At 49.0% G+C, this 20,416-nt stretch overlaps 1 protein-coding gene across 4 annotated transcripts in view; it reads right to left on the reverse strand.

The window, feature by feature from the left end:
• The window catches only part of rnf111 (ring finger protein 111), a 31,346-nt gene extending 11,476 nt beyond the window's left edge, over window positions 1–19,870 (reverse strand). For 3 of the 4 annotated variants that reach the window (XM_079737303.1, XM_079737302.1, XM_079737300.1), the window contains exons 1-7: window positions 19,444–19,870; window positions 17,113–18,077; window positions 12,729–12,861; window positions 7,132–7,286; window positions 4,854–5,051; window positions 3,221–3,564; window positions 1,868–2,123 (exon numbers count right to left, since the gene is read on the reverse strand). In XM_079737303.1, the coding sequence (XP_079593429.1) occupies window positions 1,868–2,123; window positions 3,221–3,564; window positions 4,854–5,051; window positions 7,132–7,286; window positions 12,729–12,861; window positions 17,113–18,004 (1,978 nt within the window). In that variant the 5' untranslated portion in view covers window positions 18,005–18,077; window positions 19,444–19,870. The remainder of the gene's footprint in view (window positions 1–1,867; window positions 2,124–3,220; window positions 3,565–4,853; window positions 5,052–7,131; window positions 7,287–12,728; window positions 12,862–17,112; window positions 18,078–19,443) is intronic. The other variant, XM_079737301.1, reaches the window with a different exon arrangement.
• Between the last annotated feature and the right edge of the window lie 546 nt (window positions 19,871–20,416).

Below are 20,416 nucleotides of genomic sequence, written 5' to 3' on the forward strand. Positions count from 1 at the left end.
CACTCTCCCTAACACTGTGTCACTCTCCCTAACACTGAGTCACTCTCTCTAACACTGAGTCACTCTCCCTAACACTGTGTCACTCTCCCAGTACTGCGTCACTCTCCCAGCACTGCGTCACTCTCCCAGCACTGCGTCACTCTCCCAAACACTGTGTCACTCTCCCTAACACTGTGTCACTCTCCCAAACACTGTGTCACTCTCCCTAACAGTGTGTCACTCTCTCTAACACTGTGTCACTCTCCCTAACACTGAGTCACTCTCCCTAACACTGAGTCACTCTCCCTAACACTGTGTCACTCTCCCTAACACTGAGTCACTCTCCCTAACACTGAGTCACTCTCCCTAACACTGTGTCACTCTCCCTAACACTGTGTCACTCTCCCAGTACTGAGTCACTCTCCCAGTACTGTGTCACTCTCCCTAACACTGTGTCACTCTCCCTAACACTGTGTCACTCTCCCTAACACTGAGTCACTCTCCCTAACACTGTGTCACTCTCTCTAACACTGTGTCACTCTCCCTAACACTGTGTCACTCTCCCTAACACTGTGTCACTCTCCCTAACACTGTGTCACTCTCTCTAACACTGTGTCACTCTCCCTAACACTGTGTCACTCTCCCTAACACTGAGTCACTCTCCAGCACTGTCACTCTCTCTAACACTGCGTCACTCTCCCTAACACTGAGTCACTCTCCCAGCACTGTGTCACTCTCCCTAACACTGTGTCACTCTCCCTAACACTGAGTCACTCTCCCAGCACTGTGTCACTCTCCCAGCACTGTGTCACTCTCCCAGCACTGTGTCATTCTCCCTAACACTGAGTCACTCTCCCAGCACTGTGTCACTCTCCCTAACACTGTGTCACTCTCTCTAACACTGTGTCACTCTCCCTAACACTGTGCACTCTCCCTAACACTGTGTCACTCTCTCTAACACTGTGTCACTCTCCCTAACACTGTGTCACTCTCCCTAACACTGAGTCACTCTCCCAGCACTGTGTCACTCTCTCTAACACTGCGTCACTCTCCCTAACACTGAGTCACTCTCCCAGCACTGTGTCACACTCCCTAACACTGTGTCACTCTCCCTAACACTGAGTCACTCTCCCAGCACTGTGTCACTCTCCCAGCACTGTGTCACTCTCCCTAACACTGAGTCACTCTCCCAGCACTGTGTCACTCTCCCTAACACTGTGTCACTCTCCCAGCACTGTGTCACTCTCCCTAACACTGAGTCACTCTCCCAGCACTGTCACTCTCCCTAACACTGAGTCACTCTCCCAGCACTGTGTCACTCTCCCAGCACTGTATCACTCTCCCTAACACTGTGTCACTCTCCCTAACACTGTGTCACTCTCCCTAACACTGAGTGACTCTCCCAGCACTGTGCCACTCTCCCAGCACTGTGTCACTCTCCCTAACACTGAGTCACTCTCCCAGCACTGTGTCACTCTCCCTAACACTGAGTCACTCTCCTTAACACTGATTCACTCTCCCAGTACTATGTCACTCTCCCAGCACTGTGTCACTCTCCCAGTACTATGTCACTCTCCCGGAAACGGTCTCACTCTCCTGGAAACTGTCTCACTCTCCCAAACATGTATCACTTTACCCAACACTGTCTCACTCTTCCCAACACTGTCTCACTCTTACCAACACTGTCACGCTCCCGGACACTGTCTCACTCTCCCCAACACTATCTCACTCTCCCCAGCACTGTCTCACTCTCCCCAACACTGTCTCACTCTCCCCAGCACTGTCTCACTCTCCCCAACACTGTCTCACTCTCCCCAGCACTGTCTCACTATCCCGAGTGAGACAGTGTGCGCACCTGCGTGTTTGTGTGTGTGTGTGTGTTACTCACATGAGGCGTGCATGTAATGCCTGCAGGAGGAGAGCTGTGCCTGGGGCGGGGCGGGGCCCAGCAGGGCGGAGCTAAAGGAGTCCACGCCTCCGGGCTGGGGGCCCCCGCTGGGCCCCGGGGCCGCCTGAGGGGGGAACCCAGCCGGCCGCGAGGCCGACCCCGGGCAGCACGGGTCGAAGGCCGAGTTACTGCCATGGAAACCGGCGGGAGCGCTGCCACGCACGCCGCTGTTACTCAGGTCCACCGGGAGATTCTGCTGGAGGGAGGGAGGGAGGGGGGAGAGAGAGAGAGAGAGAGAGAGAGAGAGAGAGAGAGAGAGAGAGAGAGAGAGATGTTAATTTTAGTTAACATGTCGTTTTTGTGTAATTTGTTAGGAATCCCTTGGCCACCCATAAGCTATTATTAGGTTAGGGCCAGTTAAGGTAAAAGCCATTTCTTACAAGTGAGTGAGTACTGGTACCTGGTTGTGCTAGTGACCAGTGTGTGAGGGACAGTACTTGTACCTGTACCGGTACGGTGGTGTGTGAGGAGGAGTGGGTGTACCTGGTCGTGGTACTGGAGGTGTAGGTATACCTGGTCATAGTAGTGGGGGTGTAGGTATACCTGGTCATAGTAGTGGGGGTGTAGGTATACCTGGTCATAGTAGTGGGGGTGTAGGTATACCTGGTCATAGTAGTGGGGGTGTAGGTATACCTGGTCATAGTAGTGGGGGTGTAGGTATACCTGGTCGTGGTAGTGGGGGTGTAGGTATACCTGGTCGTGGTAGTGGGGGTGTAGGTATACCTGGTCGTGGTAGTGGGGGTGTAGGTATACCTGGTCGTGGTACTGGAGGTGTAGGTATACCTGGTCGTGGTAGTGGGGGTGTAGGTATACCTGGTCGTGGTACTGAAGGTGTAGGTATACCTGGTCGTGGTAGTGGGGGTGTAGGTATACCTGGTCGTGGTAGTGGGGGTGTAGGTATACCTGGTCGTGGTAGTGGGGGTGTAGGTATACCTGGTCGTGGTAGTGGGGGTGTAGGTATACCTGGTCGTGGTAGTGGGGGTGTAGGTATACCTGGTCGTGGTAGTGGGGGTGTAGGTATACCTGGTCGTGGTAGTGGGGGTGTAGGTATACCTGGTCGTGGTAGTGGGGGTGTAGGTATACCTGGTCGTGGTAGTGGGGGTGTAGGTATACCTGGTCGTGGTAGTGGGGGTGTAGGTATACCTGGTCGTGGTAGTGGGGGTGTAGGTATACCTGGTCGTGGTAGTGGGGGTGTAGGTATACCTGGTCGTGGTAGTGGGGGTGTAGGTATACCTGGTCGTGGTAGTGGGGGTGTAGGTATACCTGGTCGTGGTAGTGGGGGTGTAGGTATACCTGGTCGTGGTAGTGGCCGGGGCCCCCTGCTCCAGCGCCGTTGTTGGCCCCGGAGCAGGGGGCGGGCAGCGGCGTGGGCCGCTCCACGGGCTGGGGCGTAGGGTGGTGCAGGTGGTGCAGGAAGTGGTGGGCGGGGCCCTGGGCGTGGCCGTGCTGGGAGCCTCCGGGGTGCTGGGAGGAGGAGGCCTGGGAGCAGCTGGAGTGGTGGGCGTGGCTCAGGGACAGGTGGGCGGAGCCCGGCCCCCTGCAGGGAGAGTGCTGCTGGCAGCAGGAGGGCAGGCGGGGCATGGCGGCCCCCCCGCCCCCCTCCCCCACCGCGCCGGACAGACCTCGCCGCCCGTCACCTGAGGACGACAACGAGGGAGGGGTGAGTGAGGGTGAGGGAGTGAGAGAGTGAGAGAGTGAGTGTGTGAGAGTGTGAGAGAGTGTGAGAGTGAGAGAGTGTGAGTGAGTGTGAGTGAGAGAGTGTGAGTGAGTGTGAGTGAGTGTGTGAGAGTGTGAGAGAGTGTGAGAGAGTGTGAGAGTGAGAGAGTGTGAGTGAGAGTGTGAGTGAGAGAGTGTGAGTGAGTGTGAGAGAGTGTGAGAGAGTGAGAGTGTGAGTGAGTGTGAGTGTGTGAGTGAGTGAGAGTGAGTGTGAGAGAGTGTGAGTGTGAGAGAGTGTGAGAGTGTGAGAGTGAGAGTGTGAGTGTGATAGGGTGTGAGAGTGAGAGAGTGTGAGTGAGGGTGAGAGTGAGAGTGTGAGTGAGGGTGAGAGTAAGAGAGCGTGAGAGAGTGTGTGAGTGAGTATGAGTGAGAGTGTGAGAGTGAGTGTGAGTGTGAGAGTGTGTGAGTGTGTGAGTTGTGGTAGTGCAAAAAACGCGGTCAGTAATGACTTTTGCTGCCCTTACCGACTGCCTTTTTTGCACTACCACAACTCAACTCATACAGAAACTTACGCCGCTACTCTTAGATTTTTATTATTTTATTGTCTATCTCTTTAATATTACTCATGTCCTTATCTCTTGTGCACTTCAATGTTTACTTTAGTGTTGTCTTACCTGTTGTGCATGTGCACTTTATCTGTTCACCGTGGGATAGTGAGGGACGTCTTCTCGATTGCTTTGTATGTTTACATGTGAAGTAATTGACAATAAAGCTGAATTTGACTTTGAGAGTGAGAGAGCGCGTGAGTGAGAGTGTGAGAGTAAGTGAGCATGAGAGAGTGTGTGAGTGAGAGTGTGAGAGTGAGTGAGTGTGAGTGAGTGAGTGATTGAGTGAGTGTGTGAGTGAGTGAGCGTGTGAGTGAGTGACCGTGTGAGTGAGAGAGAGCGCGTGAGTGAGTAAGTGAGTGAGTGAATGAGTGAGTGAGTGAGCAAGCGTGTGAGTGAGTGAGTGAGTGAGAGAGAGTGAGTGTGAGAGACAGAGAGAGAGTGAGTGAGTGAGTGAGGGAGTGAGTGAGTGAGTGAGTGTGAGAGAGTGAGTGTGAGAGACAGAGAGAGAGTGAGTGAGTGAATGAGTGAGTGAGTGAGCAAGCGTGTGAGTGAGTGAGTGTGTGAGTGAGTGAGTGAGTGAGTGAGTGAGTGAGTGAGTGAGTGAGTGAGTGAGTGAGTGAGTGAGTGAGTGAGTGAGTGTATGTGTGGTGCCCATGCCGTACCCTCCGTGGCTGTGCGCCCCCCCCCGTGGGGCCCCTGAGCGGGGGTGCTGTCGGCGGGGCCGGAGCAGCTAGTGGAGGGTACGGGGGCCTCGAGGAGCTCTGAGGTAGACGCCAGGTGGAGGGAGGAGGAGGAGGAGGAGGAGGAGCGCAGGGTCTGGGGGTACAGACCGCTGGAGGTGGTGGGGACCACGGTGAGGTCTGAGAGAAGGAGCAGAGAAGAGCGATGAACAACCCTGAAGGGATCAACTAGGGAAGAGGGGGGAACCAGAGCCTGGTTCCCCCCTACTCTCCATCCAGGTCTCTGGGTCAATACCCGGACGCCAGCGACACAAACACAGACAAACACAACAGCAGAGAACTTCAGTCCCTGCGCCCCAGACTGAAGAAAACCCCAAGAAACCAACTTGTGACACACACACACACACACACACACACACACACACACACACACACACACACACACACACACACACACACACACACACACACACACACACACACACACACACACACACACACACAGACAGACACACACCCACCCACCCACCCACCCCCAGGCTAACCCAGAGTGCCAATTACGCAGAGCACTGCCAGCCCCCAGAGAATGCCCCAGCCCCTCCAGCGGACAGGCACACACAGAGATAATCTACCCAGTCCTGCAAAACAAAGTACAGGATTGTAAAGGGGTGTTCATGACCTTGACGGGGGAACAGCAGATCAACAGCTCCACCATTAAGGCCCCCCACATGCTCGCAACAAAATCGAAATTGGTGTGTTCACCCGGGCTGTCAAACCGCTGTCCAACAGGGTGATGCCAACAGGGTACACTCTAGTCTGTGTGCTCTGTGTTTAACGACTCTAGGAGTTCACCGCCGTGGCTGTGAACTCCTGGTCCCTGCAGTCATACACAGGGGCCTTTTCCCTCACCATCTCAGCATCGTGCTCTACAAACTGGTTCCTCTTGAAACAAACAGGGAGCCAAGACGCAATAGTCTACATACTACGGATAGCAGACATTTACAGATACCAGAAACTCACATCATCATAGCCTCCCCCCTACCCCCATCTTACGCACTTATGTATAATGTACTTCCTGGCCCTTAAAACTAGTACTTAGCGTTGTGTAGCATCTTATCCTAGCTAGCTTTGTTGTATACAGGGAATAGGTTAACCTAGTGATAGTTAGTGCTTGGCACTTGGCTCTATGATCATCCTCACTGTACCGACAGCAATATATTGTTGTTTCTCCTTCTTCGGACAAATGTTCTTATTGCAAGTCGCTTTGGATAAAAGCGTCTGCTTAATGCCCTGAATGTAACTGTCATCATTGTTCATGTGATTTTGTTGACCGATGACCGCTCTGTATTTAGGGGCGTGTGGGGCACGTTGGAACATCTCGACGAAGAACCATGAGCACACTGCGGCGATCGAACCCCGATGCCGTGCTTCGTTTGGGTCGCACACCCGCCATTAGGGATGTTAATAATTCAGAATTTTCATTGTCGAATAATCGGTGGGTGGTATGAACGAATAATCGATTATTCGATGTGTGCCGACATTCACAAAGGAAATCAAGAAATCACTTAATATCTTAAACGCAAAAAAAAAACTACCTGCTAAGTAGTTCCAGTCAAATTGTCTGTTCAGCCCTCAAAAGGAGAGCTGGTAAATTGTGAAAAATGCATTAAACTGTAATCCGAAAACTGTATATGCTATACCCTATAGTATCTGTGGTATAAAGGCTGAATTGCGGCAGTGTATACTTTCAACATAAAGTGTACGCATTTATAATTCGAAATTCGTCCCAGCTTTAATACCACAGATACCATAGGGTCTATAGCATATAACCGCGTTTTCTGATTACAGTTTAATGTAACAGTAAACTGAAAAAATTGCTAATTAACACCGCAACTGCAAATTAACCACACGGAGATAACCATGGCAACCGGTCAAACAAATTTTCTTGTTGCGATCATTCAGCGCGCACATCCGCCGTGTTGATAAACAAATAATCCCCCTATAAATGGTCTTCATTTATTTTCTATGGCAAGTGACCGTGGTGTAAGCGGGACAATGCCCCTGGACACCTGTTCAACATTAGTTCCGTCCGTTAATTCTTGTTTATTTGAATGGGAAAAAATGTTATTGGTCCAAATGTTAAAAATCGACTTTGACCCTCGGGAACGATTAATCGAATAATCGAATATTGTGACCCATCCCTACCCGCCATTGTGTGTGTTCGACCCCCATTTTGGACAGAAGTACGGGGCTGGCTTACCGTCCTCGTCCACGGTGAGGTCCACCACCTCGCCAGCGCTCTGGCGCAGCGGCTGGATGACGGTGGAGAGGCGGTGGCGTCCGCGGGCGTCCCCGCCCCGGCTCTGAGCACAGCTGCTGGACCACATCCTGCCCAGACCGCCGACGGACCGAGACCTGGGAACGCACACACACACACACACACACACACACACACACACAGACACACACACGTTATAGATCTGAAGAGCCGTCACCAACTGCGTCATGGCACCGCATCGTGTTGCGTCGTATGAAACGGTTCTCGAGGCTCCTTTGGGTTGAAAATAAATCAGTTCGGCTACCCTCCATTGTTTTCCCACAACAAACTGTATGCAATGGTTGAACCAACCACACAGCGCCGAGAAAAACGCTTCCTGAAGTGTTGCATGCACTCCCTTTCTTGAAACGATTAAGCTCCATCTTGAAAAATTTCCTTCACAAAAACTAAATAATAACTCCCAGTTTATCAGGGGGTACTCTGAGGGGCCACAAAAATGTTTTGTGCCGGCAAAGGGGGTAACCCAGCTGTAAAAATGTCTTCGATTGGGTACACACGTAGAAAAGGTTTGTGAACCACTGCTTTAGGGGAAGGTAAGGGGCTTGGCTGAGGTCTGATTGGACGTTGGCCCCTCTACTGTATCTAGTGGCTCAACATGGGCTTAATGCACGGGCTGAATGCGTATGAGGCCACGGCCTTCACACTAAATGTGCTGATTGCCGTCCCCAACTCCCCTAACCTAAAAGCAACTTAATAGAGAGCAGGACAACATTTTCATCAACATTTTAAGAGGTTTGGCAACTCTGCGTGTTTGACCAGTTGCCATTTTGAAGTGCTCTCCGATCCGACCTCGGCCCTTGGAGCCTCCATCTTGAAGAGCTCATGCAAAACGGGAGCTCCGCCAAAACCGCTCAGAGACGCGCGGTCATCGCTTTGTTTTTGGTGCACGGCGAGATGCTGCGATACATATACCCGGAACGCGGGTATCAGGTTTAGTGCAGAAGCAGGGGAAAAGGGCAGGCCACTGGAGAGACGCTCCTAATTACCCCAGAATCAGACGGGGGGTGAACCGGTAAATATCTGGTTACCACCGGGGCCCCCGGGGGGGCCTGGCGGAGGTAAACAATACACAGTCAACACAAACACCAGGGGACCCCACTCTGCCTCCCCTACCGCGTGACGCTAGCCAAATACCTGAATGCTCTGGTGGGGGCGGGGGCCTACTGGGACCAGTGCGATGGATTCTACACTGACTGGGAGCTGGGAAGACGCCCCCGCTCAGAGACTAGACCGAGGCCGGAAACTATTTGGGCACGCTCAACCTTCGGCTGAAAATGAATGACATCATGAATTTTGATTTGATAAAAACACGCGATGGTGTTAAGTTTAACATGATTAGGTAAAACAGTTTAAAAGTAACACTCATTTCTGTTTAAGAATGAAGCAGATTGAAGCTGCTTGAAGTTTCTATTATGTTTTTTGCATGTGTTAAGAAGTAGGCTGTTGAATATTAGTACGCAGACACAACCTTAGGGTGCTTGTCTGTGTGTGTGTGTGTGTGTGTGTCTATTATCACAACCCTAGGGTGTGTGTCTGTGTGTGTCTATTATCACAACCCTAGGGTGTGTGTCTGTGTGTGTCTATTATCACAACGCTAGGGTTTGTTTCTGCGTGTGTGTCTGTGTGTTTGTGTGTGTGTCTATTACCACAAAAATAGGGTTTGTGTCTGTGTATGTCTATTATCACAACCCTAGGGTGTGTGTGTGTGTGTGTGTGTGTGTGTGTGTGTGTGTGTGTGTGTGTGTGTGTGTGTGTGTGTGTGTGTGTGTGTGTGTGTGTGTGTGTGTGTGTGTGTGTGTGTGTGTCCATTACCACAACCCTGGGGTGTGTGTGTGTGTGTGTGTTAGGGCTGGGCGATATGGACCAAAAGTCATATCTCGATATCTTCAAGCAGAATATCGATATAAGATAAATATCCATATCCGCGCCGATTTACCATTACTATTCCTACCGTTCAGAATTGGATACAGTTTGATGGTTGAATAAACGGTGGACTAGACACTGCCTCCGCCTCGTATTTGAGAACATTAAAATATATAATATCACGGCCAAAAGCTGTGTTCGCCCCCGGAATATTATGCACAGAATTGCAACCATTTGGTTGCGACAGTTTTTAAGCACTCTCTACAAATTACGTGATTTTGTAATTCGCCAGACACCTTATATCCAAACCATTTCCATACTATGGAGCCGTTGGTCGAGCCGCTTGCGCCGGTGGACTCCATGTTTCGCGATTTCAAAAAGTGTCGTGAGTGGAAGGGGGGGGGGGGCAGAGACTGTGTGTGTGAGCCGGAGGCAGAGCGGGAGAGACATAAGCAGAGCTACGAAATAGCAGGCGGCAGGCGCGGTTCGAAACTGCTGTTATTTGGAACAAATGTGCTGTAATTTCAATGCAAATTAAATTATATTGATGTTGACGATATGGTCTCGTTCCATATCGCGTTTGAAAAAATATCGATATATTTTAAATATCGCTATATCGCCCAGCCCTAGATTGTGTGTGTGTGTGTGTGTGTGTGTGTGTGTGTGTGTGTGTGTGTGTGTGTGTGTGTGTGTGTGTGTGTGTGAGAGGGTTTGTGTCTGCTTGTGAATGTTACTCTGCTCATCCTGCTGACCTTTGACATCCCGCTACTGAAATTCCCAGATGCCCATACCCCCCTTCCCCTAAAGAGGTCCAGCTCTGCATTCTCCAGCCAGGCCGACTCCCACCGGGACGCAGGGACACACGGAGAAGAGGAAGGGGAGGCCGCGCACGGCAGGCCAGTCACTGTATTCCTCCCAGGAAATAGCTTCATTTCACGGCTCAAGACAGAATTAAATTTTGCCTAAAATTTGGTAATGAAATACGCCATTATGCCAAGGATGTGTGAAGCTACTGTTGATACGTTGATAACTCGGTCATCGTTTGAGAAAACACGCACTAGAGATGCACTGATCTGATATTCCGTATTGTATGACAGATTAGTGAAAGCCACTGCATTGTAGATACGAAATAATAATATAGGGGTGTAATCCGATACGATCCATAGACAAATGCTGCGGGAGCACCATGCTGAAACATTGATCGGATCAGTTAATGTAAAGCCGGCCTCATGCAAACAGGGGTCGTTTAGACATTGTTTCAGGTTGTTTGATTGTAATTCTAAAATATTAAACCAACCGGTACACACGTGTACAACTGCATCTGGTTACAAAGTTTGGTTAGCTTAACTTTGGTTCGCATAACATCACCAATATGAACTAGGTAGTGTATTTTGGGGTTAATTGATAATTAGCATTTTTACTTTCCTACGTTTTGTGAAATGGCTGCACCACAAAAACCGCGATTTAAAAACAGTTCTAGACTCTGCGGATTTGTTCTGCCTTAAAGAGCAGTCAAACCCGCGGTTTCAGCTGGATTCACTGTTGAGGGTCCCTCTCTGACAGGCTGCATTCAACCCCTGGTCAGACAGAGCGCTACATGTCCACACACACAGTCTACTAACAGGCACTACGACGTCACCAAAAGACCGTTACCTACACACGAAGCAGAACGGAGCGGTCAATAAGTGTTTCAGAGACTGGCTAAAACTGAATTTACTCCTGCTTTCTATAAAAGATTGTCTTTATCACACCATTACAATTCTGCTTACGCAAACACGGTAACATAAAGATAACATTTGCCAATAGGTAGTCTGATTTTCAGGGCTTTTCCAACAGGAATTGAACCCTCTTGGTGACTGATGAATCTCCCAGGTCCTATTTTTGATTATGTAGCACAAATTGTTTGTATTTTGCTAAACAAAACATTAATTTGCATTAGTCTGCCCTTTCTAGTAAATATATATGCAGCGCTTTAGGACCAATGCACCCTTGTTACATCTTGTATACGTCTTTAACACTAACAATCAGCAGCCAGTCCTTGCAAGATTAATGCTGCACTTACACTGAAATGGTTGCATTCTTGCTTTCTGCCCATCTTGGAAAAAGCCTTTCCAATCGTCAGACGGGTGTAAACCAAACTTGTCTGTTTAAGAAGATAGGCCTTCCTATAATCTTCTTGCATTCCATAACCCGATGCAACACACAAGCCGTTCATGTGCACACATGCATACAGTTTAGGACAAGCAGTGTCAACAGAGGAAGAGAAAGGCCTCATCAATGGGGCCGACACAGAAGACCCCTTGTGAGGCAGGGCTTGGATAGATAGATAAATGCGCTTTCTCAGTGCTTTGAGGAATCCTAAGCCAAGCTAATCGACTAAACAACTAAACAGAGGCAAATGAGACAGAATTGCTACCGGGCTGAAAGTGTGTCTCAGTCTCCTGACATGGACTACGACATATTTCCATGGCGGAGACAAAATAAAGAGTTTAGAACTTTCCAAGCCCCAAGATTTTCTGAACATCCACAGTTCAGAAAATGACCAAACACTTTCAAACAACCTCTGGGAAAGTGGATGAAAGCAGCAGCGCTCAGAGCAGATGAATGCTTAATGTGTAGATCCTCCGGTGGTTAGGATGTGGTGAAGATCATCCTATTCTATTCTGGTCGTCTGCTGTATTTATTGGTCTGGATTGAGGAAAAGCCACGGCAGAAATCAAGCAGCATATCAGATTGGACAGCCCGCATACGAGAGAGCAGACAGCGAAATAAGAACACAGACACACAGTGGGGGGATTCATCACATGCATGTGATCGTACATCTACGGAAACCTCTAAGACTGCCCACCAACCTAAACCTCACAGGGTATTTCATATACCGTACCTTCAATGAGTACATCTTTATCTATTCTATACATCTCTATCTCTATATATGTTTTGCTATTCACCAAACGGCCTCGGTTTATGTTAAATGGGAAAGGGGAAACAGTGATGGTTGATGAGAGACAAGAGGCTCCTCAGATAGGAAAGATTCAAAGCCTTTTTCTATTTAGGTGGAACGAAGATCAGTTTGCAATGACATCAGTTCTTTTTTCAGGGACGCAAGGTTACTCATTAACAGATGTGAGTGTACCCTTGGACTGAAAGAGGTTTGGAGAAAAGCAAATGAAGATGAACTAAATTCTAATTCAGCCAACTTGAAGTGTTAACATACAAAGAGGTCATAAACACGATGGGGAATCTGCATATTTGTGTTCAGAACAGCAGATTTCAGTTTGAACTATTGGATTCACGGATCAATCGCACACGAGATTGAAAATGATACTGACACAGATACACAAATAACTGCACTACAGCCAGGAAAGAGCTTATCCTGACGACGATAAGGATGTATCAAGACTCGCTGCAGTTATAGCCTGTAGGATACTATGGATTACCAACCCACCTACAACAGAATACTTTGTGCTAAAGGATGTCACTCCTGCCCCTTACTGTTATTTAGATTTGAAATTGGTGAATGATCTCTGTGTTAGAAAAGATCTGCAGTCAAACACAGAAAACAACGATTCTTAATTGTATGTAACTGAAGAACATCCTCAGAAAACAAGCAGGAGGCTCCATCACACGTTGACTCACTTCTCTGTGCCAGAACGTACCTGAAGCCGTCTCCCACGGTGACGATCTCCACCTCGCTGTCCGTGGACGTGACGTTGATCTCCTCGCTAGCCGGGACTGGCGGGGCCGGGGCGGGCGTGGCCTCGATCACCACCACGTCCTCGTCCAGAACACCTAGGAGGAACCACACATCACGGTCAGACCCGCTGGAAAGGGCTTTGGCCAGCAATACTGTCGATTGAACGTAAAAAGCCTGAGTAAATGGTGGTTGGACTGCATTTATACAGCGCTTTCCTAACCAGAGGCCACTGAAAGCACTTTACAATACTGCCTCACATTCACCCGTTCATGCACACAATCACACACTGACGGTGGAGTCAGCCACGCAGGGCGACAGCCGGCTCGTCAGGAGCAGTCAGGGTGAGGCGTCTCGCTCAGGGACACCTGGACACTCAGCTAGGAGGAGCCGGGGATCGAACCAGCAACCTTCCGGTTACCAGCACACCGGCTCTACCTCCTGAGCCACATGCCGCCCTAGAGCACATAAGTATTGCACCAGAATTGTCTGACTTCGAGCAAGATGTATGACAGGCGGGCATTGTTACTAACCCACATATAGACACAGAGCTGTCCTGTTGCTATTCTTTAATATTCAAACCGGTTCATTGGGTGATAATGTTTCTTTAAAAACAGCATAACTGCCGACTGCACACTAGGACCATGAGAAATATAGGTCAGCAAATGCTGCTTGTACACTGTTTGCAGTGGGATTGGATTTGTGCCGAGCTGTCCTCCAATCTGGCCCCTGATTGGTCCCCCGTGGTGTCACTCTCTCTCAGACCAGGGTGCCCGTTCTGTGGGGGTGGGTTCTGTTCAATGCGCCTGGAGGACGCTTGTGTGAAGATAGTAGTAAGACAACGGAGAGTAGCAGGACCTTCTGTGGTAAAGGAGGCTGGGCCAAATGGAAGCAGCTCTTAGCACTAGCCACGAACGACAGCGATAAATATCACGATAATCTCATGAATTCAAACACCATTTTGGACAGTCGCCATTGGCTTGTAGCTAGGGCTGAATGATTAATCTGATTCAAATCGCGATGTAATCGAACGCGGTATGCAAATCGAAAAGGTTGCGATAAAAAAAAGAAAAGAAAAAAAAAAAGTGATTTGTTACCGTTACTATCTGGAAATCAGAACGATCCATTTATTTATATTTTAATTTAACAATTCAATAGTTAAACAAAGAAGTTTATAATATAAATGAATCTCAACACATCGGCCTGGCCTAAAGGAAAGAGCAGTTTTTATGTTGACTGCTTCCAATGTTGTGTTGGTCATACTAAAGAATGATTTATTTCTTTTTTAGTGAATAATACACAACATAAGGAACTTAATAAACTATAAAAATCACACTTTAAATCCCAATCGCAATATTGGTCAAAATAATCGCAATTCGATTATTTCCCCAAATCGTTCAGCCCTACTTGTAGCTGTATAGATTAATGATCAGTACATAACAGTACATAATAGATAGTGATAGATATATTTTAATGTAGTTTACCACTACGATGCAGTAAGTCAACTGTGTGTTGAGAAACATAAACAGGCAGTTACTTCTGCCATGTCCAACAACATATAGATTGATTATTGTGACTACGACAAAGATCCCGCATTGTGATTGGCTAAACTGATTGATTCGCTGATTAGAACTGTAAAAATCGACCTTGATGCGGATAAAATTAATGTTGTTTTTTCGCAAGATGGACATTACGTCGTATGTGTATGGTCTCGTTCAGCTCAATGGTTTGTAATTATTTTATTGACGTGGGAAAAAAATAATATAAGAAACGGATGATTGCGTTCAATGCTAAATGGGGCTTTAGTGAGGGTTAGTACATTGAAGTATATAAATCTTTAAAATATGGTAATGGCATAGAACAAAAACTAGTTTAACTTTCTAATCCTTTACTCTGTAGTTGAACAACAAACAATAACACTGATTATTGCCCCACCCTAGTCATCGCCCAACCCTAATGGAATGAAAGAAATCTTAGGCTTAGGTAACCGGACGCGGAGCAGCTGCAGAGCGATAGGAGGTGAATTCTCTTTTAAACGTCATGTTCCCATACAGCCAACACGCTCGATAGCTCGCCACACACCGGGTGGAGCACTGGGGGCTGGCCCTGCTGGTGAACCCCGAGCCCCCCAGAGGGGCTTTGTCCTGGGGGCTGCTGCCTAGCACCATGCAACACGCCTCTGGTTGGTACACAGAGGACCCCCCGGGGAGGGGAGAAACACCCTACCCATATCAGAATCAATTGTCATCGTCGCCTTGCTTTCAATGTTAACGAAACCACAGACAAATCCTTCTATGTATCTCCATTGATTACCTTATCTAAACAGTATGAGTCTGTTTTAGTGGTAAGTGTCCAGACTTATATCTGATCGGTTAAGGTGCTGGGTGTGTTCTTTCTGTCATTTGTTTGACCCGAAACAAAAGGGGGTGTAGGTTAGATTCAAGAGATCATCATTTTTCTGTAATTTCTGTGAAAATCTGTTCAGAGCTGTGCCTGTATCTGTATGAGACCGTTTAGATGCTAGACCACTCAATTTGTGACCAATCCGGGCGCATCTTCCCTGATTACTTGGGGGAATCAATCTTGCCTGTCAATCACACGCATGCACACAGCTTAGTCATGGCTGAATCATAGCGTGAATTCAACAATTCTCAATGGCACGGAAATGTAGGGAGATTTTCTTTACTAGCTTATTTTTAAGACCTTGCCTTTTTCTGTGCTCTCTATTTACATTGAGGCAGACACTTTTACTCACAATAAGTACATTTGTCAGAAGAAAGAGAAACAATATATCGCTACTTGGTACAGTAAGGATGTTCATAGAACCAAGTGCCAAGCACTAACAATCGCTAGGTTAACCCATTCCCCGTATACAACAAAGACAACCGTCTGCATGTCAACCAGCCTATCAGTTCAACATATGCTTGTGTCGGTACAGTATTGGTAGTGCTTTTCCATTCGTCATTACATTTGTGCACGTGCTTTCACCAATAAGGAGGCCCCAGTTTACCTTTCTTCCTCCTTCCTCTTTCTTTCCTGCTGTAAACAAATCTCTAGCTTTCCCTCTGCTACCTCCCTGCGTGGTCCTGCACTGAGGTTGCAACACTGAGCAGACAGCCTAAAGGGCTCTTTATGGTTCCACGTTGACGCAACGCAAGGGCCTGTCGTGCGCCTCCGAAAGGCGTTTACCTTGCGTCGAGGCGACGCAGCCCCAAGGGTTGTGATTGGTCCACTAACTACATCATTTCCGGCAATACACTTTGCTTGTAAAAAATCTAAAAGGCAAAACATGTAGCTTTGGCCTTCATCGCCGTAGCCTTTATTTTTACTCGCTAGTAATCTGTAAAAAGTGGAGACGTTTTGTGTTCGGTCATAGATTTCGAATGTAATGACCAGAATGGACAGCGACGACCAACTAGTAGCCTATCTTCTGTTTTTGTTGCACATTGTTTAGTCGTATTCAGCTTTCAAGTTGCAAGAAACCATACCATAATCAAAACTTCTAGTAGTAGACCAATTGTAAAGTAATAGCAAGCACAGACAAAGACCAACTATTTGTTCTCTCTTTACCACGGACATCGTAAGCGACACGTAATCCTGACGCAGAACCATAAAGGTTCAGGACTATGTTGAAGCGACTGCGTGGTCATTGTGTTGCGTGAACGTGAAACCATAATCAGCCCTTTAGTGTTCCACCCACTGGTTTCCCATGATAGAAGCACAACAGCCTCCTCAAAGCTTACCCAGGACACCCAAATGAAGAGTACACAACGATTAAACAATCATTTCATTGTAATGTTGTTATAATTAACAACATTTTGTTTCAAAGTTCATTTTGGTATCAAAAATGCTAAATGTACACATAAGGTATTTGGTGATTCAATTACTACAGGTACAAACTGTAGGCAGTGAAAAATGCAAACAAACACAGACATTATACCACGTACCATTACACCACCAACCCAGGAAGTAGCCAGGTTTGAGGTGGGACGTGGGTAAAACATTTCTAAATGTACATTTACATTCAGGTCATTTAGCAGACGCTTCTTTCCAAAGCGACTCACAATAAGTACATTTGTCAGCAGAAGGAGAAACAACAATATATCTCTGTCGGTGCAGTAAGGACGTTCATAGAACCAAGTGTCAAGCACTAACCATCACTAGGTCAACCCATTCCCTGTGTACAACAAAGACAGCTAGGATAAGATGCTACACAATGCAAAGTACTTATTTCTAAGTGCCAGGACACACAACATACAATAAGTGTGTAAGGGGACAGGGAGGGGGTGACGTGTGGGGGGTGGAAGGGGCAAGGCTATGCAGAGTCCGGAGTTCAATTGTACCCCTACCTGAGGCGGTGGTGGGGGGCTGGCTGCTGGTGCTGCTGACGTCCACGTACAGCTCCTCCTCCACCTCGGTGGACGACGGCGAGGAGGAGCCACTGCTCAGCTCCTCGCTGGAGCTGCTGGTGCTGTGCAGCAGCGCGTACTTCCTGCGGGCAATCACCTCCCTCTTCTTCCTCTGCAGCAGCAGGCGCTCCTTCTGCTTCTGAGTCCGTTGTGGGCCGCCCGGCGCCGCCTTCACAAACCTCTTCCTGTGCAGCGGCCGCCGCCCGCTCAGGCACTGCCTCTTCAGCAGCACCGGCTCCGCCTCTGACCGCGCCCACTTGTGCGAGCGGTTCCCCCGAGTCCGCCCCAGCATGGGCCGCAGCCCGCCACCGGCCCCGCCCGCCGCCGCCGCCGCCGGGGTCAGCGCCGCGGGGGGGCTCTTCCGCGGGCCCCCCGCCGCGCCCGCCTCCAGCTCCTCCTCCGAGCTCAGCGTCTCCGAGTCCCCGAAGCGCAGGCTGGAGGACGGCGACGAGGCGCAGTCGCTGAAGGACGACTCCCGGTGGAGCTCCTCCTCGCTGGGCCGCTCCAGCAGCTCCACCCGGGGCCGCTGGGGGGGCAGCTGGCTGTCGCTGACGCGGCCCTCCTTCAGGGGCCCGTCCGAGGGCCCCGCCTGCTGGCTCTTGCGCTTCTTGCGGCCGGGCAGGCTCTTGTCAGAGTCTCTGCGTGCCGCCGTGTCCCTCAGGGTCCGGTGCCTGGCGTCGGCGCACAGCGCGGCGAACTCGCTCCCTGCCTTCCCCATCACCTCCATGCCGCCGGGGAAGCTCTTGGCGGCGTCCAGGGGCTCGGCGGGGACCAGCGCCTCCTTCAGGTGCTCCGGTCTTCCTGCGGCGTCCGACTGGACCTCACTCTTCATAGTGGTGGGTTCTCACAGCTCCAGGGCTACAGGCACCGCGACTTACATGGGGCTGAGCTGCATCGGACTCAACCTGGGGGAGAGGGGGAAAGGGTCACTCACGGGGAGCATAGGACTTTGTGGAGGACGTGTGTGTCATTTCCTCTTTTCACGGAACTTCAGCTGATTTTTCACATTTATTGTCGATTCAGAGTGGAAGAAATATAATAGCATGTTTGTTCTACAAACAAAAAAGACAAGGTAGGCTTTTTAGGGTTTTGAAATTGTCATGGTGGTAAGTGTGAAAAACCAAATAAACACTGCTTTCATTTGACAGTATTAGCATAATGTTCTAGCCTTTGACAATTGCTAAGGCCACAAAGTCCACAGGATTTGTCCATCATAGAACGTTCATGCCATGACTTACAACTGAATAGACATTATACACATAGTGTGAGATGTGGGTGTCTTCATTGCCACCTACTTCCATTACAAGGCTAAATGATTCTGCTTAATGAGATCCTTCCAACTAGAGGAGCTATCTCTCTCTGAACTGATTAGGTTGTTGTTATGTTGCACTGAAGTGAAAAGAGGCGCCCTCCACGTATATAGGATTGACACTTCTACCCACTTTGTAATCACATTCACACTGTGTGTGTGTGTGTGTGTGTGTGTGTGTGTGTGTGTGTGTGTCCCTAAGTTGTTTTCCTTTTAATTTAATACTTCATTATGGGATTTCAAGAAAACTATGCGTTAAGTCCCAGGGGACAATCTTGCCGACACCGAATGTCCCAATAAAGAATCTCAATCTGCAATGCCAGGATATGAACACAGGGGCTGGAAGGACGATCCTGAGGGCAAGATCCCTGGGAACCGACCAGGAATACAGATGTCCGACCAGGATAACGTTACTATAAACCAGGTAACGCAGCAGATAAGACATACATGCAGAACGAGGCTGCTGATAAGGAGATGAAGGACCCTTAAGGACTACTGAGCAGCTGGGAACGATCCGGGTTGGGTTGGCTCTCTGCTGGCCCGGTCGGAGCCCTGCTGACCGGCAAACCAAGAAAGAGATACCATCCCAGAAATAAATCACGCCTTACAACCATCCTTATCTGCTCATGCTAAACACGTTTAGTTCCCAAGAGATTAAATAAGACGTAGTTCACTGGACTTCCGTGCTCATCTTCCCCTTAAATATGTACGTCACTGAATGGATTCATAGACATGTTTCAGGAGGGTGAGGACACCACATCTCTATAAACCCATCCACACACGTACACACACGTACGCACATGTACACATACATACGCACATGTACACATACATACACACATGTACACATACGTACACACATGTACACACACACACACAGACACACACACACGGCCAGTGAAACGTGTCCCAGCTGGTTAATTCACTAATGTTTAGCGATGGCAACAAAAGACCCTACATACCTTGGGCCAGTCCTCCCAGTACTCCCAGAGGGGTATCACCTCCGGTATTAACACAGACAGCCGTCCGACCACTAGTCCTCACCGTCCACCCGGCCAGGCCCACATACGAACCCCGATCCGGCCTCCCGGTCCCGTCAGCTGGGACTGTGGAGCTGACAACAGCCTAGAGATGGGAACAGAGGAAGGAGAGGGGGCCCTGATCCGAGCTAGGCTAGCCTCGTTAGCTTCACTCCACTGCTTAAGGACATGACGATAAGCCGATCGTTTGGATGTTTGAAGCCAGCGGGTCGGATTGCAACGAGTCCACCGTTCTAGTTATCGGGTTTCCCTATTAATATATACGAATGCCTCACTAATAGCCCTCGACGAAGTTCCCAATTCCTGGATCTCCGAGGCATCCACTGTTGTTGATCAGGCAGCTCGTCTGTTTGCTGACTGCCGCTACGACATGAAGAGCCGCTCACGGCCAGACGGGGGCGCCACTTCCCCGCTGCTCCTCACGGCCACACGGGGGCGCCACTTCACCGCTGCTCCTCACGGCCACACGGGGGCGCTACTTCACCACCGCTACAGCATGAAGAGCCGCTCACGGCGACACGGGGGCGCCGTTTCACCACCGCTCCTCCACGACACTTTGAGACAGTGGAGTGTGTCGTATTTCTGGTTCAGGTGTTCTTCGCATGGTTCCTCGTCCATGGTTAATATTTATCAGTTCGTTCTTTTCTGTATAATTGCATAATATATTACTATATTATGCAATTATATAGAGTCAATATTTATTAAAAAAAATCACTATTATACTAATATATTATTTATATTATAAAATTAAATATTAAATATTTATTTATTTAAGTTGGAATCTGTCGTCCTGTGACAGTTTGCCCCTCAAGCTCCACCAGCTGATGGCCGATGGAGCCTGAGGCCAACATCCACTGTAGCCCGACTGTAGCCCGACTGTAGCCCGACTGTAGCC

The sequence above is a fragment of the Pollachius pollachius genome, assembly GCF_949987615.1.
Source record: "Pollachius pollachius genome assembly, chromosome: 5".
In the NCBI taxonomy this organism is placed as follows: domain Eukaryota; kingdom Metazoa; phylum Chordata; class Actinopteri; order Gadiformes; family Gadidae; genus Pollachius; species Pollachius pollachius.